The sequence below is a fragment of the Trachemys scripta genome, chromosome 2 (genome assembly GCF_013100865.1).
Source record: "Trachemys scripta elegans isolate TJP31775 chromosome 2, CAS_Tse_1.0, whole genome shotgun sequence".
Taxonomy (NCBI): Eukaryota; Metazoa; Chordata; order Testudines; family Emydidae; genus Trachemys; species Trachemys scripta.
The window spans coordinates 112,862,956-112,879,699 of record NC_048299.1 but is presented as its reverse complement, the minus strand read 5'-3'; the positions used below and the strand labels follow the sequence as shown (position 1 = coordinate 112,879,699).

The 16,744-nt window shown below is 41.6% G+C and overlaps 1 protein-coding gene across 4 annotated transcripts in view; it reads left to right on the top strand.

The window, feature by feature from the left end:
- The window catches only part of LOC117872707 (zona pellucida-binding protein 1-like), a 48,830-nt gene that overhangs the window by 8,969 nt on the left and 23,117 nt on the right, over positions 1 to 16,744 (top strand). For all 4 annotated transcript variants that reach the window (XM_034761435.1, XM_034761434.1, XM_034761436.1 and 1 more), the window contains exons 2-4: positions 11,646 to 11,825; positions 12,219 to 12,344; positions 15,842 to 15,985. In XM_034761435.1, coding sequence (XP_034617326.1) covers positions 11,646 to 11,825; positions 12,219 to 12,344; positions 15,842 to 15,985 — 450 coding nt within the window. The remainder of the gene's footprint in view (positions 1 to 11,645; positions 11,826 to 12,218; positions 12,345 to 15,841; positions 15,986 to 16,744) is intronic.

The window sequence follows — 16,744 nt, the reverse complement described above, 5'->3', positions numbered from 1 at the left end:
TGAGATAAAAAACTTTGAAGGAGGGTAACATTCTGCTGCTAATATGGAAGGGCATCGGTGCATGCCCAACAGAGACCCAGCTCGTCCTTGTGCCCGGCTTTCCTGGCCAGTTAGCCGCCACAAGTTACGAACCCAAGCTGCAAACTCAAGCCACAGACTCAAGCAGGACTGGTAACTATGCAGCAGCTGCAGAACATCTGATGAATGTGTGTGTGTTTGTGTGTGTGTGTGTGTGTGTATAGGTATTAGGTATAATGTGTGTGTATAAGGATTGAAATATTAATTATTGGTCATAAATCAAATTGTTATCATAATAAATGTGGCATCTTTATCTTGTCCCCTTTAATAAGATCCTGCTAGTTTTTATTGGTATAACAACTCTACCCACCTTCCTATCTTGGGACTGTTCTCACGAGCACCTTCTAAGACTGGAAGTAGATCATCAACTACAGCTAGATGCCATGGAACCAATACCAACACAATACAGAGGGAAGGGTTTTTATTCCCACTATTTCCTAATCCTGAAGAAAAATGGTGGATGGCGCCCGATACTAGACATTCGAAAACTCAACAAATTCATATGCTCCCAAAAATTCAAGGTGGTTACTTCAGGCACAATAATCCCAGCGCTGGAATGGGGGACTGGTTTTCAGCCCTCGACCTACAAGATGCATATTTACACATCTCAATACATCCAGCTCACAGACGATTCCTCCGATTCACAGTGGGACACGACCACTTCCAATACAGAGTGCTCCCATTCAGACTGTCCACAGCACCGAGGGTGTTCTCCAAAACCCTTGCAGTAGTTCCAGCTCACCTGCGGAAACAAGGGATCATATTTTTCCCATACCTAGATGATTGCCTTATCAAAGGACACTTGTAAACAGAGACAGAAACAATTACACGATAGACCATCAACCTCTTCCAAAGACTGGGGTTGCAAATAAACTTTCAGAAGTCCACATTGATACCCACACAACAACTAGAATTCATCAAGGCACACCAGGACTCAACTCAAGCCAGAGCCCTAGCCATCAAACATCTCATAGACATCAGATACATCTGTCCATGAATCGAAGCACGGACGTGCCTACAATTGCTAGGACACATGGCCGTCACCATGTTCATGGTAAAACACGTCAGATTACACATGCGGTGTCTTCAGGGCTGGCTGCGTTCAGTATACAGACCCACCAAACACAGCCCCAACATGGTGGTAACACCACTGACCAAGGTTTTAGCATCCCTACAATGGTGGACAAGACCAGAGAACTTCTGCATAGGGGTTCCCTTTCACCACAGACCTCCTTCAATCATGATCTCAACAGGTGCCTCCCTACTGGGCTGGGGGGCACACCTGGACCACCACACGACACAAGGCAGGTGGTCGCCATCGGAAGCACACCTTCACATAACCTGCTAGAACTCAGAGCAGTAAGATACGCCTGTCTTCACTTCCTACCTCTTTTAAGAAACGAATCAATTTGAGTGATGACAGACAATGTTGCAGGAATTTTCTACATCAACAGATAAAGGAGGGCATGATCCCACTCCCTATGCACCGAAGCCATGAGACTATGGAACTGGTGTATCCAGCACCACATCAACATCTCAGCTTCTTACCTACCAGGATGCCAAAACACCAGTGCCGACACATTAAGCAGATGGCTCTCACAAGAGCACGAATGGGAACTGAACCCTACGATCTTACACAGATATTCTATCAATGGGGGTTCCCATCTATCGACTTATGCGCCACAGCACAGAACCACAAATGCCTGCTATTTTGTTCCAGGGCGGGACTTGGTCCCCTATCCCTGGGGGATGCTTTCCTAATCCGGTGAGACAAGACTCCAGGGTGGGTGCCATATTAGGCCTTACTGTCCTTTCTGCTGCTGTTATGCACATAACTCCAAAGTCTCCCCCCAACCATGGTGGGTACTGCTCTACATTCACCTGAAGTGGAGCACCCACAGGGACAGCATTCTAAGAAGAAGAGAGAGTTACTCACCTTGTGCAGTAACTGAGGTTCTTCGAGATGTGTCCCCCCGTGGGTGCTCCACTATCCACCCTCCTCCCCTCTGCTTTGGAGTTCGACATGTGGACTCTACGGTAGAGAAGGAACTGAGGGGGTTGGGCCATGCACGCGCTGAAGAGACTCCAACGGCACCATGAGACAGTTGCTGCGCACGCGCGGCCTGGCCAGGCAATGCTACTGAAAATCTCCGATCAATGGTGCCGGGATGCACCATCACCTGAAGTGGAGCACCCACAGGGGGACACATCTCGAAGAACCTCAGTTACTGCACAAGGTGAGTAACCCTCTCTTACATAGATTCTATTTGAAGAGCTCTTATTGTAAAAATAGTTAAATAAAGGCACCTGGTTCTGATCGCACTTAAAAGCAGGGCTTCTGATTTTCAGTTTTATCCAATAAGCACTGATAAAACACCCCTGATAACAAAAAAATAAAATTGGTGTTTATCCACTAAACACTGGAAAAACACCAGAAATGGTTACTTGCATCTAAGGGCCTGTCTACACGGATCAATAATGCATACTACAGGGATGTGATTTCTAAAGTGCACTAACCTGTTGCGCATTAATTGGTCCATGTAGAGCTGCTGGTGCTTACCAAAGATTCCCTAGTGCATTTTAATGTAGTGCTGTTTGAAGCAGCACTATGTTAAAGTACACTAGAGAACATTACAAAGAGACTACTCATTACAGTATATACAAAGAGGAAAGCCCTGAAAAAACCTGATTTTTGACATCTTAAAAAACCTCACATTTCACAACATAAACACTGAAAAAATGAAATAAATAAGCCCCCAAAAACAGAAATCCTGTTTATAATGAAGTAGTACTATTGACTTCAGTAGAGTTACTGTTAGTGTATATTGGAGCAAGTGAAATCGGAATCAGGTTTCAAGAGGCATCAGAATCAGCTACAGGGGAACACTGTAAATGTTCCATTATTTTTATTTTTATTAATGTAGCAACTAGGAGTCCTAGTCATAGACCAGGACCCCATAGAGCTAGGTGCTGTACCACTGTGAATCAGTTACAACTCCATTTAAGAGGGCTGAGTGGGCAGCGATACTCAGAGAAAGGGCACACGATATAGATGTTGGAACGACATGAAACTGAACATTTACAAATCTAAAGGTAGGCGGCTTTTAAGATTTGGACGTTATTGATTTCAGGCTAGTAAAAATAGAAAATATAGGGCCCAGTTCTCCACTCTGTTATACTATTTTTACATTGATGAACGTTAAACTGGCGCAAAAAAAAAAAAAAAAAAAAAAAAAAAAAGCAGTGGTATTGGAGAATTAGGGCTTCTTTACTGGTTTGAGCGCTCTCTCTCTCTCTCTCTCTTTTTTGGTTGAATTCCTGTTTACTTAGGCTAACCAAGAATGACTTACTTTTGGGTGTATCATGAGGAAGGGGTGGAGATACATATCATGACTGCATTCACCATTAGCTTGAACCTAGAGTCCTTGTTGGTATGTATGAGAGAGTTTAATTTTTATAAATTCTTAGACTTAGGGGCTGTGTCAGGGTTCCCTCCCCACTCTGAACTCTGGGGTACAGATGTGGGGACCTGCATGAAAGACCCCCTAAGCTTATATTCCACCAGCTTAAGTTAAAAACTTCTCCAAGGCACAAATTCCTTGCTCTGGGATGGTATCGCTGCCACCACCAACTGAGTTAGACAAAGATTCAGGAAAAGGACCACTTGGAGTTCTTGTTTCCCAAAAATATCCCCCGAAGACCCCCTTCACCTCCTTTCCTGGGGTGGCTTGAGAATAATATACCAACCAAATAGGTAACCAAAGTGAGCACAGAGCAGACCCTTGGGTTTTTAGGACACTAAAAACCCAATCAGATTCTTAAAAAACAGAACTTTATTATAAAGAAAAAAGTAAAAGAAGCACCTCTGTAAAATCAGAATGTAAGGTAATTTTACAGGGTAATAAGATTTAAAACACAGAGGATTCCCCTCTAGGCAAAACTTTAAAGTTACAAAAAAACAGGAATAAACATCCCTCTTAGCATAGGGAAAATTCACAAGCTAAAACAAAAGAGAATCTAACTCATTTCCTTACTGTTTCTGTAATATTAGATGTATCATTTCAGTAGGAGCTGGATTACTTGCTTGGTCTCTCTCTTTGTCTCAGAGAGAACAATACACACACAGAGAGAGCACAAAGCAAAAACCTCCCCCTACAGATTTGAAAGTATTTTCTCCCCTTATTGGTCATTTTGGTCAGGTGCCAACCAGGTTATTTGAGCTTCTTAACCCTTTACAGGTAAAGGAGGGATTTTATGCTACCCTTAGCTGTATGTTCATGACACACCTTCCCCCCCCCCAAATCACAGACAGTGCTGGATAGCCTGCTCCACACTGCCTGTGATTTCTTCCTGGAGCTCTGTGTCAATGGAGTGGTATGCCTGTTCGGTCTGTCCTGGGGTGGCTTAGAACATCGGCATGAAGCTAGTGCACAGTTCCTTGATCTGCTGTTGCTGCATATGTCCAAGGGTCATGGAGAGGTTCACCTCTTCCACGCCACTGTTACTTTTTCCTTCGTAGTAGACACCTTCAGGGCACTTAGCGTCATCTCCTCCCTGGGCTGTAAACTGACAAACCTTTAATTCTCTGGAATAAAAGGGCTTTAGAGAATTAACATGGTACACCTTAGGCTTTAGGTTTGAGGTTGGGGATGCTATGAGATAGTTAACAGCTCCCAGGCGCTCTTGGACCATGAATGGCCCTTCCCATGACACTTCCATCTTATGAGCCTGGAGCGCCTTCAAGACCATGACCTGGTCCCCTACTTTGAAGGAACACTCTCCGGCATGTTTATCATGCCAGGCTTTTTGCTCTTCCTGAGCATCTTTTAGGTTTTCTCTAGCAAGGGCTAAAGAGGTTTGGAGTGTGTTTTGTAGGTTGTTTACAAAGTCCAGAATGTTAGTTCCTGGAGAAGGCGTAAACCCCTCCCATTGCTACTTCACCAACTGTAATGGCCCCTTAACTTCGCGGCCATACACAAGTTCAAATGGTGAAAACCTTAAACTGGGATGTAGTACAGCCCTATAGGCAAAGAGCAACTGCTGCAACACTAGGTCCCAATCATTGGAGTGCTTATTTACGAATCATGGCCCCCAAAGTTCCATTAAAGTTCTCCACCAGGCCATTTGTTTGATGGTGGTAAAGGATGGCAACCAAGTGGTTCACCCCATGAGCTTCCCATAGACTTTTCATGGTCCCTGCCAGGAAATTAGTTCCTGGATCTGTAAGGATGTCAGAGGGCCAATCTACCCTGGCAAAAATGTCTGTTAATGCCTGGCACACACTTTTAGCCCTGGTGTTGCTTAGAGCTTCTGCTTCCGGCCATCGGGTGGCAAAATCCATGAAAGTTAGTATGTACTGCTTTCCTCTGGGTGTCTTTTTTGGAAAAGGACCCAGAATATTCACAGCTACTCACTGAAATGGAACCTCAATTATGGGGAGAGGCTGGAGAGGAGCTTTGACCTGGTCTTGGGGTTTTCCCACTTTTTGGTACACCTTACAAGACTGGACATAGGTAGAAACGTCCTTGCCCATTCCCTCCCAGTGGAAGGACTTCCCCAAACAGTCTTTGGTCCTGTTCACCCGAGCATGGCCACTAGGATGATCATGGGCTAAGCTCGAGAGCTTTACCCGATACTTAGTTGGAACTACCAACTGTCTTTGAGGATGCCAGTCCTCCTGGTGCCCACCAGAAAGAGTTTCCTTGTATAAAAATCCTCTTTCTACAACATACCAGGATTGATTTGAAGAGCTGAGAGGCGGTGGGTTGCCCCATGCTGCCGTCTAAGCTCCCTGGAGGCTATCATCTGCTTCCTGCTTGGCCTGGAACTATTCTTTTGATGCTGGAGACATTAATTCATCACTGGATTGTGGACTTGGGCTTGATCTCTCTGGAAGTGATGTAAGTGATGGGGCTGTTTCCCTTGACTGTGAACCACTCTCCACTGGTGCACTAGGTCGTGTTTCAGGCTTCGGCTGAGCCTCTTGCGCAGGTTTAGCTGCTGCCAGTGTAGGCATGGTGGTGCCCTCTTGCGCTGGAGTTGTAGACGGGGTTGCAAGCACTGGATTCAGTGCTCACAATGGTTCTGGTGCTGGTTGCTCTGCCAGTTCTGGTTCTGGGCCTGGCTCTGGCTGGGTCTCTGTGACTGGATCCACTACTGCTGTTGCAGATGTTGGCAGGGGGTCCGGTTCCACCACTTCAGTCTGGGTCTCTGGTTACACAGACTGGGCCCTTGTAGAAGCCTCAGGAACAGAGCTAGGTGTGAAAGCTTGTTTAGCCTGGCTGCGGGTGACCATTCCCACCCTCTTGGCTAGCTTCACATGGTTGGCCCAGTCTTCCCCCAGCAGCATGGGAATGGAATAATCATCATAGATGGCAAAAGTCCACATTCCTGACCAGCCCTTGTACTGGACAAGCAACTTGGCTGTAGGTAAGTCAAAAGAGTTTGACTTGAAGGGTTGAATCATCACTTGGGCCTCTGGGTTGATGAATTTGGGGTCCACTAAGGATTGGTGGATAGCTGACACCTGTGCTTCAGTGTCCATCTACGCAATAATCTTCCCGCCCACACTCACGGTTTCCCTTTGCTCTGAGGGTATCTGGGAGGCATCTGGGCCTGAGGACCTTTGGTGTGACCCCAGTGCAATGAACTGTAATCAGTTGGGGTAGGTGGGGCAGTTCACCTTTACATGCCCCAGCTTGTTACATTTAAAACATCATTCAGCTGACTGGTCACTGGGGCAAGGTGGGTTGCTGGAGAATGGTGTGATGGGACTATAAGGTGTCTGGGGTTTTCCTTGGGATGTAGTTGGGACCTTGGGCTGGCCCCAGTGGTATGGTGAGGTCTCGGGGTGTCCTCCTGGTATCCGCCCAAACTGCGACCAGGGTTGTTCCTCTGTGCTACCTGCACCCATTTTGTTCCGATTTGCCCCACCTCTCTGACTGTCTGGGACTGTTCGTATTGATCAGCATAAGAAGCAAGACTTTCTGCTGAGTCCGTTTTCTTATCCCATAAACACTGTTTTACATCATCATTGGTCAGGAACTGCTCCTGGACAACCAAGTCACACATTCCTTCAAAGCTAGTTACAGCCCTGCCTTTGACCCATTTATCTAAGGCCTTGGCTACACTTGGGAATTCACAGCGCTGCCGCGGCAGCGCTGTGAAGCGCAAATGTAGTCGCGCCACCAGCACTGCGAGGGAGCTCTCTCAGCGCTGTATGTACTCCACCTCTCCGAGGGGAGTAGCTTGCAGCGCTGCGAGCGAGCGTGCAGCACTGCAGGCGCTGATTACACTGACGCTTTACAGCGCTGCACTCGCTGCGCTGGGGGGGGGGCGTTTTCACACCCCTGAGCGCAGCAAGTTGCAGTGCTGCACAGCGCCAGTGTAGCCAAGGCCTAACAGATCCTTCATCTGGTTTACATAAGCTACATTACTTAGTCCAGCCCCTCTCTTAAGGGCTCTAAATTTTACTCTGTAAGTTTCAGGTGTAATTTGAAATTGTTTCAAAACCAAATCCTTAAATTAACCATAGTCAGAAGCATCCTCAATAGGCATCTTGTTGAATATGTCCAGAGCTCTTCCAGTCAATTTTGCTACCAAAGTGGTCATCTTGTGATCGTCAGGAATTGCATGGAGGGTGCACAGAAATTTCTCAAAGGTGATGAAATATTCAGCAATGTCACTGGATTCATCATACTGCGGACATAGTTGCTCCCATTTGTTAATTTTTGGGGAAGTGGAGCCAGCTGCTGAAGGGTTCCATCGTTTCCACTCCATCACCTCCAGTTCATGCTGCCTCTCTCTTTCCCTCAGAATGCTGCCTCTCCCTTACCCTCTCCTCCCTGGCAGATTTGTCTCTGGCCACTTGTGCATCAATCTCCATCCGTCTCAGTTCTAGCTGTCATGTTCCTTCTTTCTTTCCTCAGCTTCAAATCTGGCTAATTTCAGTTTTTTCTGGACATCACTTTCTGTCACCCTAGCCTTTCTGCGCTTGTCATCCTAGCCTAACCCGAGAGTTTAGAAAGAAAACAAAACAGCTTGTGAATTCCCTTGCAGGACTTAGCTACTCTGCCCTGAGGCAGAGAGGGGAAAAAAAAATCTCCAGCTGCTCTCAGCTAAAAAAAAAAAAGTGCCCTTTGAAAAACCAGGGAGGTTTTTTTTTTTAAGTCAGCCAAAAGAAAAAATGTTTTTAAAATCCTGAGGTTTGTGCTTCTGGTTCAAAATGATCCCACCATGCTGCCACCATGTCAGGGTTCCCTCCCCACTCTGAACTCTGGGGTACAGATGTGGGGACCCGCATGAAAGACCCTGTAAATTTATATTCCACCAATTTAGGTTAAAAACTTCTCCAAGGCACAAATTCCGTGGATTATTTCCTCTTCATATAAATTCTCACTGATATATACAACATTTTTATAACTGGAATTGCCAGGATGTTTGAAAGTCCAAGTTTTTTCAGTTTCTTATTAACTTAATATAACATCTAAAATATTAAGATATTTTTTTAACTGTGAATGCACACTCTTCTCTATTGTAAGGAACTGGAGCATCTGGTTGCATGGGAAACTGCTCTGTCAGGAATCAATTCATGTAACCAAAAAGCTATTTTAAAACTACATTTAGTTTAGGTCATGTATATAACTTGTTCAGTATTGTGGATGTTAGTGTGTTTAACTGTATTAGGCTATTGCATTATTAAGTCATCAGTCTCTTATTTAATTCAAAAGGACCCAACATAACTTCAAAGGTTCCTCATGCACAGACTGGATGGTAGTGTAATTGATTAACATGCTGCTGTTCCTAGAATTGAACTTTTAAGTGCTGAAATATTGACTTGATGAAATCAAGAGGAGCTGAAACGTTAGAATTTCTTTGATCTCTTAAGTAACTGTAAACATTTAATTGCTTTAAGTACTGTAGCTGATTTACACAGCTGATTACCTAGCTAATTTTTAGTCAGCCTAGGTGATCTGCTCCTTTTTTCCAGATTTGTAATGTGTATTTATATGGAATTGTATTTTCCAGAGCACCCCTCTGAAAAGTGACACAAAAATTTACTTTATAACTATATTTTAGAAGGATATTCATTCTAGACTCAGCATTCTGCACGTTCTTTATCATTACTAATATGGATCATGATGACTACTTTTCCTTTTCGTGCCAGATGTTGGCTCAGATATACTGTTTATAACCCCAGTGCCAGGTGGTTCTGACAAATAAAAGACTATATGGTTTTCAATGCTATATTCTTTAGTATGTAGTCCCCATAGTTCAACTACCTGCCTTTCTTATGCCTGCCACACAGTTATGTCTTGGAGGTTGAAATGTTTCACATTGTCCAGCTAATGCATTCTATTTTTCTCTGAAATTTTAATATCTTAAATATGATTACAGTACTACATCAAACTACAATTAGACAATGAAGATATTGATGGTGAAATACATTGGCTAAAGAATGAAAAATGAAAGAAAATGATGATAAGCATCTGCTACAGAGCACTAATTGCATAAGAGAGCACATTTGATAAATTCCTGGACTTGTATTATTTGGTCTCCTTTTAGGTGTGATAAGATGAAGTATGAAAACCCAACAATGTGGAAGAAGGCTAGGCAATTTGTGATGCTATTAGGCAAAACACAATAACTGTGAAAAATTGCACAACAAATAAGAAGTGGCCACAGTGACTTTGAGGGTACTCAAAAATTTGAGGTTAAAAAACAAACTTGTGCTGTATTTAGAAAAGAAGAAAGATAACTAAATATGAATATGGGAGGGATAAGAAAGGGGCAGCAAAAAAACAGAGTAAGTTACCACAGCGCAAAGGTGTTCAGCAACTTAAGAATGTTTTTTATAAATGTATCAGGTGTTCTAAGAACATCTCCTGGCAGAGAGTTTTAAGAAATCTTACACTCAATATTAATTCAAACCAATGAGGATACAATCAATGTTGTATGGATTAAAAATGACTGAAAGTCTATAAATGAAGGTTAATGATAAAAAGCAACATACTGAATTAGGGAAAAAATCTCTAAAGCTTCATTAAGGGCCCAAGTCTACTCCCATTGAAGTCAACAAGAGATATAGGAGACATGGCATATTAATGAAATTCACAGAAAGTACTAAATACAAAGAAATTACAAACATGAGGATCAGTGGAGGTAGAAAAGTAGCTTAGAGCCACCTTTGTCTCCCCACATCCTGGCACAACGACACCAAGAATACATTAGATACGGTCAAGAAATGAGTCCACTGTAATTTACACAGGTCTAATGCCTCCAAGCATTGCCTCTTCAGGAGAATGCCTCCTCCTCCTCCTTCCCAGCATGGCTTTGTCTTTGCAAAGGCTTGAGCTCACAATTCTGGTCCTTAAGGACTAGGGTAACCATCATTATCTATCTAGCTTATCTCAGTATCTTCAGTATTCCCTTCGACTTCTCAATACTTATTCTAAGAAATATCTTGAATACTGAATGTTTTTTGTTAATTATCTAAGAAAACTGGCAAACTTTTTAAAGGGCCACTATACTACATATTCAAAGTACTGTAGAAGAATTAATTCATGGTAATAGATTTTTCAGTTGTACCAGTGTAGTAGATTGAGCTTTTAATACAAATAAGAACAAAGTACTGTAGAAGAATTAATTCATAGTAATAGACTTTTCAGTTGTACCAGTGTAGTAGATTGAGCTTTTCATACAAATAAGAAGTGAGGCTGAATTGATTTTTACTGAGACCATATAATAGCTCTACTATGGTTAGCAAGGATTAGCACCAGCTAAATAAAAGAGTGTTGTTCATTGGCAGAATTGAACTCTAGTGCCATTATAGGGTATAAAACTTAAGAAGGGTATATATTGCTTCTCTAATAAACAATTCTGTTCAGTTAGGAGTGACTCCAGAGCTGAGGGTGTATTTGCACTAAATGTAGGATACTAATCCCTGGATTGCACACATATAAATGATTGAATTTAGTCTCCATATTTTACATTCTAACTCTTTCTGTTTGCATTTTTCTCTAATATTGCATTTTCTATATATATATATTTTTTTAAATTAACTTTAGCAGAGGAAACATTTTTAAATGCTCCCTTTTTGAAATTTGGCCCTGAGAGTCCCTTTTGTTCAGTCTCTTGTACCTAAAGAACCAAAGTTATCACATACTCCAAGCTTCATTCACATACACATTCTGATCAGAGATGGGCAACTTTTCATATATTTATAAACAACCCAATAACATTTACTACCATAGTTTCACTTCCTATTTTAGCCCTACAAAGAGTAAGTGACATATCCATTTTCTAATGCTGCTAGCTTACCTCCTGGCTTCAAGCTCCAAGGTGGACTGAATTTTTGTTTCAGAGTACTAGAAAGCAATTAAAAATGTAAAAACATGACACTTCATCTTATGTAACATACAGTAGAGTACAAATGCAAAATTATGCTATTTCAGTGTTACAGATCCCTAGGTATTTTAGAGCACATCTGCCTTTATTTTATCTGTAATTGTTTACATTTTTATTTATGTTTTGTAATATTGTTTTTTTTTTCCTTTCTATTGATCTAGCTGGAAGTCCTTGCTTTTTGGATAAGACTCATCTTATAAAGAAAGGAGCTGTACGCTTGAAGCGAGAAAATATAGATAGAATTCATGACTCAGTGGCCTTTTTTGAAACTGGTGGAGTCGCATCTATTCCAGATGCTCCACAAATTTCTGATCAAATACTTGGAATAGAAGGATCAACTGGTAAGCCAATAATACTGGGAGAAACCTGATTATTCATTTATACTAATCAGTGTTCCAACACTTCATAGAAATTGTTGGTCTAGGGTGTTTTTGTATTGATCTCTTCCCCTCGCATTGCTTATTCCCTAACACTGGGTGATAATTCTAGTCCTAGATTCACCTCTCTCAAACAGGCTGGACAGACAGCATTAGAAACCAAAACTCTTTTTGTGCCTACACAAAACAAGAATGGGAATTTTGGCATTGTCTTCAGTGGGGTCAGTATTTCACACTCAGAGCCTCTATGAAGTAGTGATTCCTTTGCCACTCGGCTACAGTCTTGTCTATATTCATTTTGATGTCAGTCTGTCTACTCTTGTGTCTAATTATATTCTAACATTTTTTCTGTTTTAGTTCCAGTGTATGTTCTCATTAATTCCAAAGACTTAATTCTTAAGTGTTTGACTCAAAAACTGTTAAAGCAGAGAATCATTGATCCAAAATATCAGTGGATTGGTCCCATAGGATTGATAACCAAAGGTAATTATATTTTTAATATTTGCAGCCAATTTACACCTTCTAATTTTACTTTTGCACTGAGCCGAACTGTAATAGAATATGCAAACAAGAGTAGTTTGGATAAATGTATTGCATTTGATAGGAATCATAAATGGATTCTGAGGAAAAATAACCAGTCAGGAGTAATATAAGTAGAAAGCAATATAAACAGTTTGAAGGGTATATTTGGTAAAATTGTAAGTTTGAAATTAGTGGTATAAAAAAGAAGAAAAAGTTTTATTTTAAGGAAATATTCATGTATGGGGCAAATGTGGATCCACATCTATTTTAGATATTGTACAGTTTGAGCTGCTGCCAGCAACGCAGACAAAACAGCCCTCTAAAGTTATGGGTACATAACTAGCTGAAAAGAGAAACTGCTTAAAACCATATGATTCTGGTCATCTTCCCATTGCAGTTAGGCTCCATGTTTTACTCCTTGTGGAATTCGGTGCCAAAAAATTAAAAATTTAGTGCACAATATTTTAAAATTCTGCAAAATGCAGCATATTTTATTTGTCAAAACACAATATAATCACACCAGTTTCAATTATATTTGGTCATTTATTTCAAAATACCTGTCAGCAAATATGTCTGTAACAATACAGACAACAAAAAAGATTCAGGAAATGCTTTTTGACAAATAGTTTCCTTAGTAGGCATATTAGTACAGCACTCTGAGTAATAATTCATTTAAACTACAATACAGAACCATATTTCACACACCCCTCAGAAGCAGTGCAAAGGCTTGGGGGAATCAGGGGTAATGGAGGAGCTGAGGGAGAGGGAAATAAATTGCTGGAAACTTGGAGGGTTGTTGGGAATGGGTGGGAAAATTATGGAACAGGCTTTTTTGGGAGGCGGGGAGGGATTATTAGGGAGCTTCCCCCATGCAGACCTGGCTGACCCCTAGCCTCTCCTATTCAGTCAGGCACATCTGCCCCTGTCCCCATGTGTTCCTGCGACCCCATGTGTCCTTGCACCCCTTGTCCACGTGTGTCCCCCCACTCCCACTCAGACACCCACTCCCCCCATTGCCATGTGATCCTGCATCCCCTCCCCCTGTCCCTATGTGTCTCTGTGCCCCCAGACTGCTCTGTCTCTATGTAGCTCTGTACCCCTTCCCCAGTCATCATATGGCCCTGTGCTTCTACTCCCATTCAGCCCCTGCCCCAGTCTGTTCTCCCCACTACGAGCCCCTGGATGATCCCCCCAGCACGCCACATTGTCTGTCTTCCCATAGCCCTGTCTCCTCACCTGGCCTTACAGGTACTGCAAAGAAGGCATGCTCTTTCTCTTCCCTAGCTGCCGGGAGCTGCTGCTTTATTCTAGTGCCACAGGGCCCTCTGGTAGGAAAAAAGCAGAACTGCAGCAACATTTCAGTAGAAGCTTCTTTCTGCACAACAAATTAAAAATATGCACAGCTCATTAATTATGCATGTACGCAGTAGCGCAGAATTCCTCCAGGAGTAATGTTCAGCTTGACATAGAAGGAAGTTGACTGTTTGTAAATAGTGTCCTTGTGTTTGCAGTGCTCTGTATATAGGAGTTCTTACAGAAACTGTCTAGAATGTCGGTCTGATTTGGAGGGAGGAAGTAAAGGAGAGAAGGTGCTTTAAATGTGGGAGAAAGACATAAAATATGAAAGAGGAAGTGCTAGAAACAGTGCAAAAAAAGAAAAAGATCAAAGAAGAAAAGAACAGAGAGAAATACGATGGTAACAGGAAAAATGGGAAAAGAAAGGAAAGAAGAGAGCAGCAAAATAGGGACCAAAATGAGATGATGAACAGAAGATGTGAGGAGATAAAAAGGAAGGCTTTATTTTTTTTATTGAGCTCCCAAAACCTCTTCCCCATCCATCCTGACCGGGCTCACTGTTTTGATTAAACCGAATTTTCAAATATAATAAGACATCAATATTGGGAGCTTCAGGCTTGCTTTTCACCCTGAGCCCAATAAGGGAACAGCAGTGTAGGTATGAGCTTTTTCAATAAAGCCTACAGACACCTGTACAGAGTTTGAATCTAGGAGTATATTGGAATAATGATTTTGATTTAGTATTTCCTGTATTTCTGCTATTTGTAGCATTTGATGTTCATAGGTACAATCTTAAGAAAATCTAAGGAAATCTAATTATTCATGCTGAGTGGAGGGGTAATTGTAATTTGTAATTATGATCGGTATACAAAATTAGGGTCATATAACCACCTATCCAAATAAACACTGTCATTAATTTCAATGGGAATTTTAAAAAAAGTTCAATATATTCCTCCGGTATAATAAGGCCTCAACTACTTATCACTTCCCCATGGAAAATCCCAGTGTGAAGGAGAAGTGCTTTTTCATTTTCTTTTTAATCTCTACTATCTAAAACTTCTTAATGTTTTAAACAAACTTTGCAATACTTGAAGCTATACTAGACTTGTGAGACTTCAGAGTTCTTCTGTTAAGAGCTTACTTATCCGGTAAGTTCTGCCAGGCCGTTTGAAGTCCAGTGGAGGAGCTGTGGACTGAGAGTCAGGAGATCTGGGTTATATGCCCTGCTGTAACACTGACCTGCTGTGTGTCTTTGGACATGTCACTTCCCCTGTATGTGCCTCAATTTCTGTTCATGGTAAAGTGGGAATAATATCATCCTCTGTGTAAGGCACTTTGAGATCTACAGATGAAAAGTGAAATACGGGCCTGATCCAAAACCCACTGAAGTCCATGGAAGTCTCCCTAAGGATATGTCTATACTGCAATCACAGGGAGTGATTGCAGCTCAAGTAGACATACATACATAGCTTTAATCTAACTAGCAGTATGCATTTCAGTGAGGGCTGCACAAGCCTGCCTGGAACCCTGGGTTCACCCAACAGGGCTCACCCATGTTGAAGCGTCCACTACTGCAGTTTCACCGCTCCAGTACACAAGCTAGCTAAACTGAAGCTAGCTTGGGTATGTCTACGCAAGCTGTGACTATAGCCCATGACTGCTGTATAGACATACCCTGAGCCTAAAAGCTGAATAATAATTATTATTTATTATTTTGTATCTAACATAATAGCCTACTTTCATTTCATTATTTTATTGATTTGTATTCACTAAATAGTGGAATCTATGTAGTAGACCCCAATGTAAAGAAAAATGCTATCATATTTAGAGTTCTCAAAATAATTTTTTCACATATCCCATCATCGGCTTATCCTTTCCTCCTTAGATATTTATTAACATCATTTATGTTTTGGGAAAAATGGAATGTGGGGATTGGACCATTTTCACCCATTGTCAATGTGATGCACTGGAACCCACGGAGCAAGCATAACTGTTTTACTTTCCTATGTGCCCTATATATTAGAGGTGGCTACTGAGAAGAACAGTAGTATGGATTTATGGAAGAATCCAACCATACAGGAGGCTTCAACTATGGTAACACCATTAGTTACTTTATATCATTATTAATTTTAAAATATTTTATTGTAAATTTTTATTTCTAGAATCACAAAGGTTTGTTTTAACTGATGATGGTAGCCTGGAAATTTATAATATTCATGGAAGTGACTCTGGAAGTTACATCTGCAATGTCATCTATGTACATAATAATAAATATGTGACAACAGAAATCCGTTTCATGGTCTATGGTAAGTGAAGCTTTATTGCTTTTGTTTCTGAAATGCTTTTACTCAAATGCTGTTTTTTTTTCAACGTTCATTTCAGGTTTGTTATTAAAATACATGAATATTCAAATGATCTGGAAGCATAATGCCATAAAAGTATCTAAACATTTAAATTGTATGCAAGTACCCTTTAAAGAGAATGCTTAGAGAAAAAAACATAAAATTATGTACAGAGATAGTTATTTCTCTGCTTACATGGTATACATGTGGCTAATTATTTCTAGTACACCTTAAAAAGGAAATGATTCCAAAAAAGGAATTGTGAAGTGACATTACAACACTGGCAAAACAAACTTGTCACAAATAAATCCATCACTGGAAACTCCCTCTTGGTTGCATGAACCTCATAATTAGGGTGACCGGATGTCCCGATGTTATAGGGACAGGCTCAATATTTTGGGCTTATTACCTATTATCCCCCCCCCCCCCACCCTCTGCCCCGATTTTTCACACTTGCTGTCTGGTATCAGAGGGGTAGCCGTGTTAGTCTGAATCTGTAAAAAGCAACAGAGGGTCCTGTGGCACCTTTGAGACTAACAGAAGTACTGGGAGCATAAGCTTTCGTGGGTCAGAACCTCACTTCTTCTTGCATCTGAAGAAGTGAGGTTCTGACCCACGAAAGCTTATGCTCCCAGTACTTCTGTTAGTCTCAAAGGTGCCACAGGACCCTCTGTTGCTTTTTACAGATTCAGACTAACACGGCTACCCCTCTGATACCAGACA